The sequence below is a fragment of the Silene latifolia genome, chromosome X, assembly GCF_048544455.1.
Source record: "Silene latifolia isolate original U9 population chromosome X, ASM4854445v1, whole genome shotgun sequence".
In the NCBI taxonomy this organism is placed as follows: domain Eukaryota; kingdom Viridiplantae; phylum Streptophyta; class Magnoliopsida; order Caryophyllales; family Caryophyllaceae; genus Silene; species Silene latifolia.
Genome location: NC_133537.1, coordinates 337,249,647 through 337,268,503, shown reverse-complemented (window position 1 = coordinate 337,268,503; position 18,857 = coordinate 337,249,647). Strand labels below are relative to the sequence as shown.

The 18,857-nt window shown below is 36.4% G+C and overlaps 2 protein-coding genes across 2 annotated transcripts; both read right to left on the bottom strand.

Moving 5' to 3' along the window:
- Positions 1–975: 975 nt before the first annotated feature.
- On the bottom strand, positions 976–3,367 carry LOC141619127 (uncharacterized). The gene is made up of 2 exons (XM_074436152.1): positions 1,402–3,367; positions 976–1,276 (listed from the first exon to the last, which is right to left on the bottom strand). Exon 1 carries the CDS (start codon positions 3,117–3,119, stop codon positions 1,551–1,553), a length of 1,569 nt encoding a protein of 522 aa, XP_074292253.1. The 5' UTR covers positions 3,120–3,367; the 3' UTR covers positions 976–1,276; positions 1,402–1,550.
- Positions 3,368–4,416: 1,049 nt separating this feature from the next.
- Positions 4,417–15,438, bottom strand: LOC141619126 (uncharacterized). The gene is made up of 19 exons (XM_074436151.1): positions 15,411–15,438; positions 14,388–14,733; positions 12,968–13,207; positions 12,527–12,590; positions 12,292–12,421; positions 12,074–12,194; positions 11,120–11,368; positions 10,959–11,043; positions 9,368–9,470; positions 8,195–8,320; positions 7,928–8,041; positions 7,692–7,810; positions 7,490–7,577; positions 7,287–7,379; positions 7,090–7,179; positions 6,439–6,558; positions 6,258–6,349; positions 5,421–5,478; positions 4,417–4,711 (listed from the first exon to the last, which is right to left on the bottom strand). The coding sequence occupies exons 2-19, from the start codon at positions 14,578–14,580 to the stop codon at positions 4,634–4,636; spliced, it is 2,163 nt and encodes a 720-aa protein (XP_074292252.1). The 5' UTR covers positions 14,581–14,733; positions 15,411–15,438; the 3' UTR covers positions 4,417–4,633.
- Between the last annotated feature and the right edge of the window lie 3,419 nt (positions 15,439–18,857).

Below are 18,857 nucleotides of genomic sequence, written 5' to 3'. Positions count from 1 at the left end.
TCTGTTTTTCTTCAAAATTTGTGTGACCGGAAACCTACTTGATGAGCAGTCTGTGTGATTTACAGACTTGTTCCGGGACCCTAAAATCCTAAAAACTGTGTATTATGCACTTCAATTTAAATAGTTCAGAAGGTCGTACTTACATGGTCACGTTTCATTTTATCCCGTCTTTTATACCACGCATCCCGGATAGTTTCACGAGTTGACATCATTAATTCCCTTGGTTGGTGGCATTAACGTTTTTGGTAGTGGCAATACGACGGCTCCTAATTTACTCGTCCTTTTTGGATACGTTCTGCACAATGACTTTCCCTTTGTAGTTTGTACACCATTTACATATGCAAATAGAGAAAGTCGATTCCAAGGTAAACGAAACAATTTTATTAATATGAATACAAGTATGATATTAACATTGTTCACACATCCTCTACAATATAAACAACAGAAAAGAATGAGAAGAATTACAAATAATCTCGGCTAAATGATCTATCTACAAACGCTAGAATGAGTTCAATTTCCTGACAATTTCCTTCTTCATGTATTTATTCTGCTTCGAATCAAAATAATTACAAGAATAATGAGCACAAATGGTCACTGCATTGAATATGAACCGCGGCACTGACCCATGACCCATGACCGCGGCACAAATCCCGTCAATTTGCAGCGGCCAGCAGTGAAACCTCCATCTCCTATCAAGTTGTGTATCTCAGTTCAACATTTACCAAGTCATTGAACGCGCCCATCAAGCATAGGATATAGTTAGAACCCATTTCACGGTTGGAGTCATTGAAGAAACACCAGTAATCCACACTATATATGTGGAACACCTCCCTGGAAAAGGAGACCTGAAAAAAAAAAAACCGAAAAACCAAGGACAATAGACTTGCTAATTAATAGACTGCAGAAAAGAGTAACTCAATCAGCAACATAGCATCACAAATCTGACTGAATAAAGCATAAGCTAGAAGTAACAAAGTAATTTTTCTTTTTTGCCAAATCCAAACAAAAACAAATGACGAGAAAGAAGAGAGTACTATCACACGCGGAATATTTGAAGCCTAGCAACACAATAATTTACATCTCAATCCATCCCTCGGGAGATGGCCGGTAAACTTAAAAATTAACCTTACATAATGTAGAGGGTTAACAGCATACCAGGGTATCAATATCAGTCCTTACTAAAACATACTCCGGTAAGTTTGCATTAAGCTGCACCAAAGAATACGGAAGAAGGCCAGCAGCTTCATCAGATAAGCTCCTGAAAAAGCTGAAAAAACTGCGAGACCATACGGCCAAAGACATTAGAAACATCACATTAGCTTATGAACTCAAAGCCAAATGACAGCAGCAATTATACAATCCCATTACAATTATAGCACAGCCGCACAGGTACGAAGATACCTATTCTCTTTTCCAGTTCAACCTTCATATTTTCAGGATGACAGGAAGACGGCACTGAGGCAGTACTTAACTACTTATTCAAGAGAGGCAAACATCCAGCATCAAACTACAGAAGTCCATTACAAATTATGAATCTTCAAGTTGAGAATTTAGCATCTTCCGGAGAAACTCTCTGGTTTATAATGCGATGAATAGGTACGGAACAAAGAATAAGTGAAAGGATCAGCCTCAAATCCCTCGTTAACCATTATATCACGGAAAGATAATGCATTTTGAAAATCGCCGTTGGAAATGAATCCTCTGATAAGTGTATTATAGGTGATACCATCAGGAGGGCATCCAACTTGCTTCATTTTATTAAGGAGCTCAATAGCTGTATTCATAAAACCTTTTTTGCAATACCCCTTAATCAATGCCGTATAAGTTATACGATTGGGTACCATACCCCTTGATAGAAGAACAGAGACAAGGTTTTCAGCATCTTTAACCTGACCATTCTCGCATAAACTGTTAATTAGGATATTGTAGATGAAAATATCAGGAGCAACTCCATTAGACTCTATCTCCTTGATCAATGCCTTCGCTTCATCAATAGATTCATTTTTCAATAGCCCGTCTAATAAGGCACCATAAGTGACAACATTTGGCTTTATTCCATACGTTTGCATGTCGTTGAACAGCTGACGTGCCTGTGGGATCCTATGACATTTACTAAACCCATCTACGAGAGTGGTACAGGTCACAACATTAGGGTCAATCCCTTGCTCAACCATTACTTTCGATACATCAAGGGCTTTGTCGATTTCTTTAAGTTTAACATATCCATTGATCAAAGTATTATAGGTCCAAGCATCATGGCCAATCCCTTGTTCATACATTTCTTGAAATACGTCAAGGGCTTTGTCGATGCTTTTAAGTTTAACAAATCCATTGATCAAAGTATTATAGGTCACAACATCCAGGCCAATCCCATGTTCATACATTTCTTGAAATACGTCAAGGGCTTTGTCGATGCTTTTAAGTTGAACATATCCATTGATCAAAATATTATAAGTGAACACGGTAGGTTGGCACTGAGTTTGTACCATTAAATCAAAAACCTCACCAGCCTTATCCATTTGACCGCACAAGCAATACCCGATCAATAAAGCATTATAAGTCCATACACTAGGAGCCACGCCTTGCTCAGTCATTAGCTGTATAAGGGCGTGTGCTTCATCAATCAACATGTCCTTACATTGCATGCGAATTAACATGTTATAAGTACAGACATCGGGTGCAATGTCGCTCTCAATCATCCCAATCAATATTTCCTTAGCCTCCACCTTAAGACCTCGATTGATCATTACTCGAATCAATGCGTTATAGGAAAACACATCTGGACTGATGCCCTCGGTTTTCATGGTTGAAAAGAGGTTCAGGGCTTGGGTTAAGAGATTAGCTTTGGAGAGACTACGGATAACGGTGTTGTACAAGCTAAGGTCAGGAGAATACCCAATCTTAAGAGAATTAACAAGAAGAGAATACCCGTAATCAACACGCCCTAATTTACATTGTTCTATAATATACTCCGTAAATTTACGAGGATCATGAATAGCAATAAGCTTAGCATTAGCAGAATTGCAGAAATGACGAGAATTGAAATGCAAATGAGGGTGAAACTGAAATTGAAATTGAAATTGAAATTGAAATCGCAATCGAAAAGAAGACGAAGCCATAATAATCAGAAATCGTAGAATTAATGAAGAGAAGAAATGGAAAGGAGAATTACCAGAAATGTATGAATTAGGGTTTACCAGAAGAAATGAAAAGGGGAATTAGAGCTTTGTGTTCATGGAGTTGCCGAATTAATAGTTCTTCTCCCGCCAATCTCGTACTTAACAACTAAAGGAGATAAATGATTATAATCCTTAAAACCGTTTTTCGAAAGATTAGGGAGAAATACACTTTTTTTTAAGTAAGAAAATTGGGTTGATCCTAACCAACCTATCTCATCCTTTCGAATGAGAGAGTAATTTGAAGCCACCGGCTATCAAACCACCTCGAGAGAGTTGGACATGAATGTCCAACAGAAGCCATGAAGTCAGCAACCTTGTTGCTTCACGTAAGCAGTATTTAATTATCACTTCATCGAAACATTGAAGGTCCAATTTCACATCCCTGATAATACTAGAAATTTCCCAAGAAATTTGCCAAGTACCTCGAATCGAGTTAATAACACATAAATTATCACCCTCCACAATTAACTTTGAGATTCCTAAGTACACAAAAATGTAAAAAATGAGGTTCAAATAAGGTGACAACAATGTGGTGTCAAGCATTTCGAGGCGATGAGGTAAATAGGGTTTAGCTAGCTTAGTAGAAGGAATGGATTGTTACTTATCAATATATCAAAAAGGTAACGAGTCAAGTATTACCAATGTGGTTAGATAAGACAAAAGTGGAGTGTTTAGGGATTAGGAAATAGCAATGTATTTCGTCTTATCTAGCCACATGGATAATACTTGACCCATCGCAAGCTTGTGACGGATATTTCAGTCACACGGAAGAATTGCTGCTAATTAATAGTATGTCAGTAGCCTCTATTACCAAAAAAAATAATACTTCTTATGTCAGTAGTCTACCTAAACAAATTTATATTTGCATATATTATAGAAAAAGACGATGTCACAACGTGAAATAATCCACTTTTATAAAATAAAATAAACTATTCAATTAGTGCTAATAAATGAGTTGAATCAACTTCAATGGATGGAATCTGAGCGATGAATTAAAGTTGTGTATTATCAGAAATCTGTATAATACTACCCGGGGTCCAAAATCCTGATACCCCACACAAAATATGTATCTGCATCAACTAATCAAAAATGATATCAAAAGTAAACGAAACATTTTGTTGGAACAGAGTTGCTGATTTCATGTGGTTCATTCCAGATTTATGTTCTTACAAAATGTCATCAACTAATCAAAAAGCTTGAACACGTAGACCACCGAGATCATGAAAACTTGCCCAGATTCCGCCACAAACATCTACTATTATTGAGCATCCACTCGGGTTATTTATTTCATTAATATGAATATGAATACAAGTATGATATCAACATCATTCACACATCTTCTACATATGAACACAAAAGAATGTGAAGAATTACAAATAATCTCGACTAAATTATCTATCTACAAACGCTTTTTAGCATTTTAGCACTATATACAGCTCCCTACCGCACAAAAATTAAGGATTGTGTTCGATTTCCTGAGTACTGGCATTTCCATTTTGGTTTTCTACATTTCCTTCCTCAATGTATTTACTCTGTTTCAAATGAAAATCAATATAAGAATAATGAGCACAAATGGTCACTATTTTTTAATGAACGATTTTTTAAAATAATGGTCAAAAATAAAATATTTGTCGTTTTGGGTCGATTTTGAAAATATTTGTCAAAATGGTGTCCACGCAGGCTCGGGTTTTCAAAACCTAAAATACGGAGCAAACACGACATTACCAATGACGTGTTTTATGAAGGAAACACGCCATTAGCATTGGGAGTATATATTATACATACACGCCATTGGGAGTGGCATGTTTCCTCCCTGAAACCCGCCATTTTCAATGGCGTGTTTCCTTTAGCCCATTTTATAGAAGTTTTTTTTCCTACTTACTATAAACACGCCATTAGTAATGGCGTATTTGTTCCGTGTTTCAGGTTTTGAAAACCCGAGCTACGTGGATAACATTTTGACAAATATTTTTAAAACCGACCCAAAAAGACAAATACTTTATTTTTGAGCATTATTTTAAAAATGGACAAATTTTTAATATGGACCATAATATTCAGGTTGGTTTTCAATGTTACAGACGAAAATGGTCATGTTTTTTATGCTATATCAAAATTGGCCAACGGCCTACAATCCAATATTTCAATTCTCGGACAAAATTTAATATCATGTGAATGGAATGACGAACTGAAATTTCTTATTTTTAAACTAATACGGAGTAGCAAGGAATAATCAGCACTTACCTCTGCCAGCTGATCAACTGAAAACAACTTCACTTTGTTGGAATTGAAGGCGAATTCACTGCAGAAAAATACAAATAAATAATTATAGCGGAGATCTTAATAAGACATGAGCACAACAGGCACACTAGATACATGAGGAGATTAATTCACAGTTGACTCTGCTGATTGGCACGAGAAAACTTAGACAATTTATGCTATTCACCATGCTGTCCCTACCAATGCAGTAAACAAGAAGTCTCAATAAACAACTTGTGACGGATACCGCCCGTCTTCAATGAGATTTAGTGATAAACCTATCATATATAGTTATCATCTTGTTTTTTGTTTTCCATTTCCAGCGGAGGCAATCAGGCAAATACTAACTCGTCTTTGCAATAAGATGGAATAAACCAATAATGTAAATTAAAGGGCGACATTTCATATATTGTGAATTAGCTGTCGCCCGATCCAAATATCATCAGTCATATGATCATATCATCTTGGTGATGAACATGAATATAACGAGGTTGAACCCATTGAAACACCTTTTCCTTGACTACAGGGTGGTGTCTTCGAAGAATTGGGGAAGCCCTAAGAAATGCCGTCAATTTGCAGCGGCCAGCAGTTAAACCTCTATCTCCTATCAATTTGTGTCTCTCGGGTCAACATTTACCAAGTCAATGAAGGCACCGATCAAGCATGGGATATAGTTAGAACCCATTTTACGGTTGGCGTCAGTAAAGAAACACCATTAATGCACATTAAATACGTGGAACCCCTCCCAGGAAAAGGAGAGCTGAAAAAAAAAACGAAAAACCATGGACAATAGACTCTTGCAGGTAGGGAGACGGAGCATACCCATTAGAAACGACAAGCTGCCAAACATATGGAATAAAGAACTCTTCTGGATGACTTTCTTGTTCGTACGTAAAACGTAATTGCGTAAACATCTGACAAAAGGTAGTTTCATGTAAATGACAAAAGGCAAATAAAACATTGTCTTGAGCATAAATAGACCATATAATAATATTTATCCAACCTTCATGCCATCACCTCTCCATGATCTACAGTTGTTGATTATAACTTGGAGAACCTTTTCCACTGACCACTCACCATCTTCTTCTTGTGCATCCATACGAATTTCGAAGAAATCTAAGACCTAAGCATTGAAAAAAGAAAACAAAGAAAAGAAATGTCACAGCATGGATTTGTGCAAACCGAGAAACAACCAAATAAACCTGAACAAAGTTTAGTTGAAATATTCATTAGTATATTTTTTTTTCTTCCAAAGGGATTGCTTGGTTTAGGGCTCATTGCTACTAACATAATGGAGCTCAAATGAACATGAAAATGGACGACAGTGGTGGCGGTGGAAAATGGAAAGAGGACGAGAGTGTAATATTTACCCCATAAAAGGGGAGGGAGGGGGAATAGTACCCAATTCTCCTAGAGTAATGCATTACCCTCGCATTACCCCCATATGGGAGAAATAGATCACCCGTCACCTCCTCTTTTCACCCTCCGGCATCCACTACCACAACTAGCCACCAATCTACTTTCTTCTTATTGTAAGCCCTATTACTCCGGTAATAGTCACCTCACGCCAAGCGAGCCCTACGCAGCAAAAGGGAGCTAGAAGGTCATCCTTAGGGGATACAAGAAATTTAAAGGGTGCATTTAGAGAACTCACATTGAATATGTTTTCAAGCAGTTCAGTAAATCGTGGATGATTTCTGAAAGGCTGGAATACCTCCTGTCTGTGCAATACTGCATAAACTACCTGGTGGGCACATTAAATATAGAAGATAAAGAAAATAATAACATATATGGGCAATACAAATGGAAGCCGGATGTAAATATGGCGTTAGAAAGGTCAGCAAGTTATACCTCAGGATTTCGTGGAAGGGCATATGACAAGATAGCATTTATTATTTCCAGAACGATCCGTAGGAAATCAGTATAAATATGCAACTCCACAGACTGCAGAAAAGAAAAACTCAATCCAGCGATGTAGCGTCATAAAGCTGACTGAATAAAGCATAAGCCAGAAGTAATAAAAGCCAATGAAACCATAGCAAGCTTCAACGTACCATATCTTCTAGAATGCCTTCTCCATACATGGAATTAACTTTATTTACACTCATTTTGTTATTTTGTATTTCTTCTAACTTGCTGTATCTGGCACCAGTAGAAGCAAGCTACAATCATTACTAACAGTTCCCAAACAAAATTATAGCTAGGGAGAGAAAGAATATGAATTTTGTTTATTTAAAAATAAAATAGATGATATACTTGCGCGAAAGCATGTGAAAGAGGCTGACAAGTCTTTGTGAAGCATATGAATTTAGACAGTGAACATGAGGAGCCATGTTTGCCAATGTTGCTAGACAGTTTGTGTGGAGATAAACATCCTGCCAGAAAACACCTCAAAATAATTAATAAAACAAGGACCAAAGAGACAAGAACAACTTCATAGTACAATGGAAGTTACAAGAAAATCCTGTTCAAACTGGAGTTTTCCTATTTACCTGAAGCCTAGATAAGTTGTATTTAACGGTTCGTATTAGTACTACAACCATTAAAGAACCAAGAGATGTATGATGAAGGCGACGTTCTTGATACCAAGGCACATCTGGTAGCATCTGAACCAACAAAGAACCCGAGTGTGAGAAGAGAGGAACAAGAGAAGAAAATAGAGCTATAGTACAGATTAGATGCGTAAGCCAGTAGAAGGATAAGATACCCAACAATCTACACACTTGGACATAGCAATCAAAGACAACAAGGTATCTTACCAGCTTATGCATACTTGCATTGAAAGTAGAATCCTGACTGAGAATGAGAAGGATAATTAACAACATATAGATCTGATTTGATGTCTTCTTTGGAGCATTGTACAATATTTCCAAGATAGGCATTAACTGTTTCAACATATTAAAATAATCAGAACTGAGTTTCTATTAGCCTTGTACAGGACCATGCAACAGCTGTCTGCAAAATCACAAATGATACTTAAAATACAAACTACTCCTTTGCGGTTCGGGTATTTATGTATTCCATTTCTGAGTGTCACCATTAAACGTTTTCGTTTTACGCAAGTTTTTAGTTAGTGTATGGTTTGTGAAATGGCAGTTATACGCAATCCCCACCTATGTCTTTCTCACCACTCACCAGACTCACCACCCCACCTCACTCTACCACCAGTCTCCCATCCTAACTTCAAGGCCGCTCCCAACCACCCTGATATCAGAATCAACCCCCATGACCAGATCTGGTATCTTTTACAAACCCAAGAAGCACTTTTGACCGGCCCATGAACACCCTTGCCACCACCCAATGTCCGTCCTCAATCATCCCACAACATACCTCTGCCTCCCGGCCAACTAGGATGAGATGTCCCTCCCATACCATCCAGTCAACCACGACTCAATCTAGCCACTTTTGACCACCACAACCACCTCACATCGCTGTCCACTAATTTATAGTGCCTTTTCGATTCTGATTTAACTGCTATTAACTCCAATTTTCTGGACTTTGTTTCTCTACCTCCCAGTATATTTGCTAAGATATAACTCAGAAAGCATACAATCAATGTTTCATGAACGGAAATACAAGAATGAGTTTAAAGGAGTTCATAAATGTCTAATGGCGACAGTAATCGTTAAAAATTTGCGAGTTTTCATGGATATCCGGAATGGAGAATAGAAACAGGGAAAAACTGATTTCTATTGCTGGTGAGTGGTATGTGGCATTGCTGGTCATGATGCTGGGACAAAAGAAGGTAAAGATGTAAAATGTTTTTTTTATTTGGCAGAATCCAAACAAGAACAAATGATCAGAAAGGACGGAGTACTATTACACGCAGAGTCTTTGAAGTCTAGCAACACAATAATGTAACCCACAATCTCTCCGTTGGGAGATGGTAAACTTATAAATTAGCGACAAAATGTAGAGGTTAGACAGCATACCAGGGTATCAATATCCGTCCTCACTAAAACATACTCCAGAAAGTTTGCATTACCCTGCACTAAAGAATACAGAAGAAGGCCAGCAGCTTCATCAGATAAGCTCCTGAAAAAGGTTAATGAAGAAGAATCAAACTAGGGACTGATTTCATCATTTGCAGAACTAGGCAGCAAAACATTTAATTGGAAGTGATAGGTAAAATTCTGGAAATTCGACTGAAGAAGCTGAAAAACTGCCAGACCATACGGCCAAAGACATTAGAAACATCACATTAATTTATAAACACAAGCCAGATGACAGCAACAACCATACAATCCGATGACAATTAGAGCACAGGTACGAAAATACCTATTCTCTTTTCATGTCAACCTTCATATTGTTAGGATGACTGGTACAAGGCACTGACGCAGCACTTATTAAAGAGTGACAAACATGTGTCATATAACACCACCCTTCTAGTTTCATGGTTCAAAAGGAACGAGAAGTAAATTCAGCAATCCTATATTGCTGCTTTCAAATTAAGTACAAAATAAGAATTTCAGCCAAATTGAAAAGGGGACAAAACTAATCCTTTTTATCAACTTTCATACCAGATTGAAATTTTTTTCCGCTGAATGGGGGAAGAAAGAAAAATTTGAAGACTAGAAACCTTTAGGTACGCCTAGGAATTTAAAAAAAAAAAAAAAAAAAAGTTAGGTGTCATAATTTCATAATATAATGGTACACCACTTCATCTAGAAGAAATGAAACATTGGTGTATTGTAAGCAATTGCCCATATATGAGTTGCTCATGCAAGTACTTCATCTCATATGGCACCAACAAATCTGAATCACTGTATATAGCACTGCTTGTGTCTATTTGAAATTGCTAATAATATCTTTTTCAAGTTATTCCCACGGCAAGCCTTTTAGAATTGCAATATGCAACAGTAAAGCATGAAAGAAGGACCAAATATTCTAACTACATTAGTAACACTACCATCATGACAGCGTGGTATCCGAATGGAAAGTACATAATTAAATTAAAGAATGGAACTAGGAAAAGTTTGCTTTCTAATTAGTTTTGGGAGGGTGACAGATTTTTTTTTCTTAAATTAGAGCAGACCGGTTCAGAGAAATGGAGCAGGAGTCTTCTAAAGCGAAGAGGTTGCCTCCCTAGCGAAACAATCCCCTAAAACACTCAAGCAAACAAAGAACGTAACTCTTATTTACAAACTTGTGATCGACAAAAATGTCATCCCTTCCTAAACGACTCGATTGTATGACTGTACACACTACATGGGTATAAAGACTCTCACATATGAATAAAAGAAAAGTGGTTTGTGGCTGAAAAGAACACAGCCAAGCAAAAAAAAAAAAATACTAGGACACTTGTTTAGGGCCAGAGGAAGTATAACATAACCTACTGAGATACATAGAACACAATGTAAGAAACTAAGAAAATAGTTACTTTATAATACAAAGGTATAGAAAAATTTCAGGGTGAATGGGAAGAAGAGGATTATTTAACAACAGAGAGTGGGTTACAATGAGAAGACTAAAATATTCCTACATATATATTTCACAAGCTAAATAGGGAGTGAGAGCACTCACATGCCTAGAGTATCATAGAGAGATGCAAAGGATATCCTGACAAGCGGGCAACTGCGAGCATTTCCCTCAACATCTTCCCGATCAACTGCAAATAAAAAACCTAATCAGCATAACCTCAATATTTTATTATTGCAGAGCAAAGATAAAGGATGAACACTTGCATTCAACATCCCTTGCATGTTCCAAAGCCTTGCAGTATGGATTTTCAGAAAAATATGTCTTCTTTCCAGGCAAATCATCTGAAGCAGCACTGTCTTCCTTTTTACCATCGTAAGGCTCATCATCAACAACACATTTACGGAAATATACAAGAACAAGAAGCACATGTAGGCTGCTCTGCCCCAAAAAAACTCTTGACGCTTCGTTGTTCGAACCAACAAAAAGATTCAGTGGCATTAACACCAAATTGGCTGTGAGAACAAGGAATGAAGCTCAATCAGTATATATTTGCTTAAGCACTCTACATCTCTTGCTCTCTGAAAAAGATGTAACAGAGTGTAAATGATATTGAGTTACCACCAAAGTAATTGGTCGTTTGTTAGTCACATAGTTCCTATGGTGTGCGCACATTACCTAAGGTTTGCAATACTACTGACTTAAGAAATCACCTCCAAGTTTTAAAAGGCATGAGCCGAATTAAGGCAAGGGCACGAACCTTAAGCATACAAGGCACACTGTTATTTCAAATAACTTTGTATCTTCAAAGCATTTTTTTTTAGAATTAAAGAGTTAACATGCAAGAAAATAAACTGTATGATTGGGAAACAGGAAGAGCATAATAAAAAGATATGGAAATTGCCTAGTAGAGCACCTTCTTATGTGCTTCATGCAAAAGGCGCACAGAAGGTACCCCAAGACTTTTTGGCTAGTGCCTCGGTGAGCTTAAGTTCCTTAAATAGGAATTACCTTACACTATTAAATAAAATACAATGATAAATGCAAGGTAAATAACTTTCACAATTGCCTATATTTTGTGAATCGTCACCCTACCCAAAGCGGCAAAAAGAGCAATGTTTTGTTCCCACCAAACACTCCACTTATCTCCTACCTAAAGTTTCTCTGAGTTTAGGTACCCGCAATGCAAGAGGACATATAAGCATCAACAACACCATTACCTGCAGTAGACCCAACTTTTTGCAAAACACCTGAGTATGATGACGCATTGACAGAACTTTGAGGTTGGGAAATGTAGTTTAGCAACAGCCTATGAACAACCATGGCAACAAGAGAAGCTTCCTGAAAATCAGAAGGCGGGCTTTCTGTGAACCATGTAAATGAGAAGATCACTTGATCGTCAAAAAGACAATGTGCAAGGAGCAAATTTGGTCATTACCTGTACCATGACAGCATTGGTAAATGGATGAACATCTTTGGGCCCCGGAGATGGCTCAGACAGAAGCTGAGTGGACATGGCAACCATCATGAAATTAAGCAATTCATATTGAAGCCGGTATGAGTGAGGACTAGCATGGCAAAAAAAAAAAAAAAAAGAGTAGCATCAGGAGAGCCACCAAAATGCATCTCATGAGTCATGATTGTGAATTGATTTTTTATAAGTACTAGCATACCTCGCCTCAACTTCGCAAATAAAGTTAAGCACACTGTGTATGACAAATTTTTCAACACTCTGATCTGCAATTTAGGGGAATTATTCAGTCAAGTCTGCGACATTTTTTTAGTCAAACATAAGAAATGATGCTCTTGAATAAACTGCAACAACCTATTATGGGATCAAGACAAAAATCAATATTTAATACCTTGATTTGCCCTTCTTTATGATTTCCCAATAATTAGGAAGGACTTAAATTTAAATATATACACAAAGTTAGTTTCAGTTCACCATTGCAAATTTGCAGGTATAGGCACAAAATGTACTCCTAAGCTACACAACTTGACAACTATTTACTACATATATTTTTGGGCTTCGCAGGTGGAAGATATTCACTAAAACATCTACAGTCTATAGGACATTCATATATCTGACACATCACTGAAGTCGATAACTATACCTTTTGAAAATCCGCTTGGTACAGCCTCGTTATCATCCAAAGCAAGGTACAAGTCTTCAAAGTTATCTGTCTGGCTATTTTCTATAGAATATTTCAAAAATACAGATGACAAGTACGTCGCGTTCAAAGCTTTTGCAAAAGCAATGGATGAAGCATCAGAAACTGAAGTGCAATCTTGCAAACAGCATGCAAAGTGGATCAAGAGCTTCACCAGGTGCCTTGTATACTGGTTGTTCTGTACTGCAAAAGGGAGCATAAAAAATGCAGTTTCAGTTTTAGTTCTGGACTCTTCATACCGTTAAACATCAGGGTTTAAAACCATCAAACCAGGCATCAAAGGAAACAATGCATATGGCAGAACAGTGTCACAAGTGTATCTCTGCAGAAAGGAAAGTAGGAATAAAACAGCACAACTTGAACCCTAGCAAAGCACAAATCAATTGAACTTAGTCTATTATGCCGTTATTGTCACTTACACATTGTAATCTGTAACAGTGAATACAACAGTCAAACACCGCTGCAATATCATCAATTGATGCAGAAGCATTGTGTTAGAATGATCAGAGCATTCATTGACATTGTTATAATGATACGGGAGCTATTCCACTGCATATTGAAACTCTAGTAGAAGTGAAACTTAACTAAGTTTCATCATCAACTCTCGCTTTTTATACAATGTCAAACACTCAAATAAGCGCATTTCATGTCACAAAGTGTAAACACCTAGATCACATTATCGAGTTCATATAAGCTTCTCTACTTAAATATCAAGCAATCAACTCCAACTGCAACGAAAACCTTCTATATATCAACATATCATACATTACGTAATTAAAAGACCTATAATATCATCAACTCTCGTTTCTCCTACAATGTGAGACACTCAAATGCGCGCATTTCATATCACAGAGGCTAAACACCTAGAACCACCATTATCAAGCTCATATAAGCCTTTTTTTACTCGAATATCTACAAATCACGCCAACCGCAACAAAATCCTCCCAATCATCAACATAACATACATTACTAAATAAAACGAGCTTAAGATGATCAAACTGTAATCTGCAATGGTGAATACACCGAGCCAAACACACTTATAGTATCATCAACTATCGCTTTTCCTACAATGTCAGGAAACTCAAATACGCGCATATTATATCACAAAAACGAAACACCTAGATCACATCATCAGATTCATATAAGCTATTTCTACTCAAATATCAATAAATCAACGCCTTCCTAAACATCAACACGAGTACACAACCTACATTCCGCAATAAAACGAGCTTAAGATGATCAAAATGAACGAAATTAATACACAATACGTAATTTTTCAGAAATGAATCTCACTCAAACACAAATTCATCAAAATAATGAAGAACGCGATGATAATTAATCAAGCAAAACAATTAAATCAAACCTAGGGATTCGCAAGCTTGACGAACACGATGAGGAGGCCATTGATGTTGATCGAGAGGTACGTCGAGCAATTTCTGCCAAAATTCCGACGTCAATGGAAACGTTTTTTCGCCGACGAACGCGGTAATGAGAGACTCGGCCGAGTCGTCGGGAACGTGACTCAGTTTCTGCGGCGTCGAAGGGGTGCCACCCATTGATGGTTGATGCGACTCGTCCGAGTTGAGTGTCGGTAACCGATTCGACTCAGTTGGGTTGGTGGTAACTGGTAAGTCAATGTAACTCGGTCGCAGGTTTCGGAAGGTTTCGCGGGTTTTGGTGAAATAAAACACGTTTAATAAGTTATTTATCTTATATCTTTATAAATACAAGATCATTTAGAGCAATTCTATGCGTCCACGTCAGCAAATAAAGTTTTTTTTTTTCAAAAAAAAAAATGGTCAAATGCGGGACCCATGAAAAAATTAAGGAATTAATTAAAAAAAACATCATTGATCATGTTTTGTACATTACTTTTTTGTATGTAAATGATTACATTTATGATTTATACGGAAATATTTATTCATAACTTTACGAACTAACTATTAACTATATTACATTTATGATTTTTATGAAAATATGTATGAATAATTTGACGAATTAACTATTTATTAACAAATAAGCTATTTATGAATAATGAATAATTTATATTATTATATTATATTACAATAAATAACAAAAAATTGATACAAATACAAAACAAATTTTTACTACAGGAATGATATTAGACTGTTTTAATTAATTCTACATTTATCTTTCTTGAATTGTATTGTAAACCCTTTTCAATTTTTACAATATCTCAATATCACGGATTTAAACATGTGCAAGTTTCAAACCCTTGCAAGTTTTTCACGTGTTTTAACCTATTATCATTACAAAAGAAATAGAGTATAAAATATTCATATATTTTGGTTAACATTTTGAAATGTTAATCATAATATCAATAATCTTAAAAACATACCCGTGCAATTTTGCACGGGTTGAAAACTAGTTTGTTTTAGTTGATTATTACAGTACTAGTTTAGATCCCGCGCAATGAATGTGCGGTATTTTTAGAGGTTTTTTTTTTTTTTAAAAAAAAAAAAAAAAAAAAAAAAAAATTGAACTATAAAACTAATAAAAAAAAATTGAGTAATGCCTTCAAATGTATATATTTTCAAACAAAATTAATGAAATTGTTTGTAATTTTTTATTAGTATATTTTTTAGCGGTTTTTCTAACCTATGCCCACTAGGCATAGGATAAGAAACCCAAAAAGGAAAGAAATAAATGATATTTGTATGGGAAATTGCAATATCAACTACTTTTACTTTGATTTACAAAAAAATACATTTATTACTTTCTATTTTGGGTTTCTTATCCTATGCCTAATGGGCATAGGTTAGAAAAACCCATTTTTTAGTTATGATTTAGCACACAAAGAACGAATTTTTTATCCCAAAAATCTTATAGACAAATTTTAAGTAAGGGATTATATCAATATAGGAAGGTAAATAAAAGATTTATCAAAAAAGGAAATGTCCTTTAAGCGGGAAAACTTGAAGATTTTCCTATTCTTTCAGTATATAGGAGATTATTTGTTTTCTGTAAGCTCCTTTTTTGTTTTGTATGAATTTCCACAAAATGGGATTTAATTAGTTAGGTACAAATAAAAATAGGAAATTGACAACTACTCAAGGAAAATTACCAATGAAAATGTACTCCTACAACATATCCACCAAAGAGTTATGCTGATTTTATTGGTTTCGCGACGAACAAGAGATCAATTGAAGTTATCAAAACTAAATACGGAGTAAATAACATTTAAGATTAGATCGATTTTGTGTTGTCTTGCATTTGATACATGAGCTTCTATGGAGTAGTAGAGTAGTCACTCTCGATACGCGACATATGTTTTCATTCTCCTTTGCAGGGTCAACTATTAGGGGGCGTTTGGTTCAAACATTAGGTATGGAATGGAATGGAATGGATTCTAACTCCAATTAGGTATGGAGTTAGAACCCCATACCTGTTTAAAGTTGTTTGGTTCAATCCGGGAATGGAAATAAGGGGGTGTTTGGTTGGGGGTATTGGAATGGAATGGAATGGATTTGAGTGATTCTAGCATTTGGTTGGGGCATTTTGGAATGGAGTTAGAATCCTGATGGATTCTAATTCCACCCCAACCCCTTGGAATCCCATACCCACCTTTCCACTCAGGTTTCTAACTCCATTCCCCCCTCCATATAATTTTAGATTGAACCAAACAATAAATAATAGGTATGGGGTTCTAAATCCATCCCCTCATAGTATCTCATTCCATTCCAATCCATTCCGACCTTTTGAACCAAACGGCCCCTAATAATGTGTGGGATGGAATGGAGTTGGAATCTTGAGGAGAAGGATGGGTATGAGATTCCAAGGGGTTGGAATGGAGTTATAATCCATCAGGTATCTAACTCCATTCCAAAATGCTCCAACCAAACATTGGAATGGCTTGAATCCATTCCAATCCATTCCAAAAGCTATTACCGTTATAGCTTTAGCTTTTCTTTGCTCCACTCTCACGCATAGGGGTGTGAGTGATAGTGAGACAAAACAATTCGCAAGCAACTTTAGTTCGGCTCGTGCGAGTTTGGTTCAAGTTCGAGCTCGACTCGATAACTTGGGGAGCTTTTGGTTCAAGAGGTCATATTGAATTAGAATAGAATAACATGCCTTGGGGGGAATGGATTTAGAACGAGTGCATACTGTATACATATTATTTCTTGTGTTTCTTCACTTTAGAATTGCATGGAAGAAGGAATGAAGTTAACGTAAGGGAGAAGGTAGATATGGGATTCAAAGGAGTTGTGGTGAAATTTTTAGGGAGCTGCTTTTTGTCGCCCGTGTTTTACTAATATCGCCCGAAATATGACATTGACTTTCCAATTCTACCCTTAGAGCTTAGTCTATTTCATTTTTTACTTTCCAATTATATCTCCTCTCTTATTTATCTCCAACCTAATAACTCAATTACAGGAGTAAAATTTTCAATCACGAACGACAACGATTCACAAGCTAGAAACGAGGTACATTAATCGGATTCGATCGTACAATTTCTTCAATTTTTGTTTCCGATCTTCATTAGCAGATTTATTATTTATGTGTATGGACTATAGTGGACGTAGAATTATGCACCGTAGTTGAACATCAGACTGTCATTGCACTTTTCCGGTGACCGGTAAGGGTTGAAGGTGGGTGTTCGTGCGTGACTCCTAACGTGAAGGTCGTTCGTGGCCCAATCAGGACACGACCGTCGTGGGATCGTGTAGACCAAACGACATATCCACGGTGTCGTCGTGTAATTTACATGACATGACCACAAACTCGTCATCTGCTTTGCACTGACATGACCACGGCTTCGTCGTCTGATTTACACGACACATCCATAGTTCTTTCGTCTTATTTACACGATATCCTTGCGTCTCATTTTTTTGTTTGAAACGTTAATTTTCTTTTTTTTTCTTTATGCTGGATTAGAAGACTCAACCGGGTATGGAATTTACTTACTCAATTGCGAATTAATTGATTATTCGACTATTTGAGTATGGAATTTACACACTCAATCACAAATTATACAACCAAATATCCAGATTTTGCAATTAAATTACCCGACTCTATTAATTTTACTACAATTCAATTAAATGAATTAAAATTAAATAAAGTAAATTGCCTTTGGTGTTGTTGTTGTTGCCGCCACTGCCGCTGTCGTTAGCCATCATCGTCGTCAAATGGTTAAAAGGTTCTCAAATCAAGTAGTCTGGTGGGGAGGAGTGTAAACGACTAAACGTACTAATTTGGTAGTAATAGAGTGTTGACTTTAGAGGGTAATTTTGTAAGGATCTAATTGTATAGGGGTAATTTAGTAATTCACACGGGCGATATTAGTAATTTTTGGGCGACAAAAAGAAAAAGTGAATTTTTATTCCAAAATGGTTTAATCAAATACTAGAATGACTCAAATAGTCAAATCCATTCAATTTCACTCCATTCCAATACCCTCAGGCCCAACCAAACACCCCTTTAATGAGTTAAGCCTAGCTAACGCTGAGTTAGCTCGAAATACTTGCGAATAGCTCGAAACTTGTATGATAAAATAATACATTGTTTTTATTTTATAAAAACATTTATTATCGGTATATATTCGTATAACCATATCAAATGTTTTCATTGATTTGTCCAATATTATATATATAACCTTCGAATCTTGTTATTGAAAACATTGAAAGGAAAAAAAAAAACAATAATTTCAAAATTATATATAGACTCATGTTGAACTCGAACTTGACTCGAGCTAGGGTTAAAACTCGCGTGCATGGTAATGAGCTCTTTTTTTTTAAGCTCGAGCTCGATTTTTTTTTTTCTTGAGCACAAGCTGGTTCGTGCTCGACTTGACTCGTTTACTTCCCTATTA

Excerpts from the sequence above, each read along its gene's own strand:
- LOC141619127 (XM_074436152.1), bottom strand. The coding sequence starts at position 3,119 with ATGGCTTCGTCTTCTTTTCGATTGCGATTTCAATTTCAATTTCAATTT.
- LOC141619126 (XM_074436151.1), bottom strand. The coding sequence starts at position 14,580 with ATGGGTGGCACCCCTTCGACGCCGCAGAAACTGAGTCACGTTCCCGAC. Across the intron at positions 8,321-9,367 it reads GGACGGATATTGATACCCTG|TTAATGCCTATCTTGGAAAT; the intron begins GTATGCTGTCTA and ends ATGTTGAAACAG. Across the intron at positions 7,811-7,927 it reads ACAACTTATCTAGGCTTCAG|GATGTTTATCTCCACACAAA; the intron begins GTAAATAGGAAA and ends GTTTTCTGGCAG.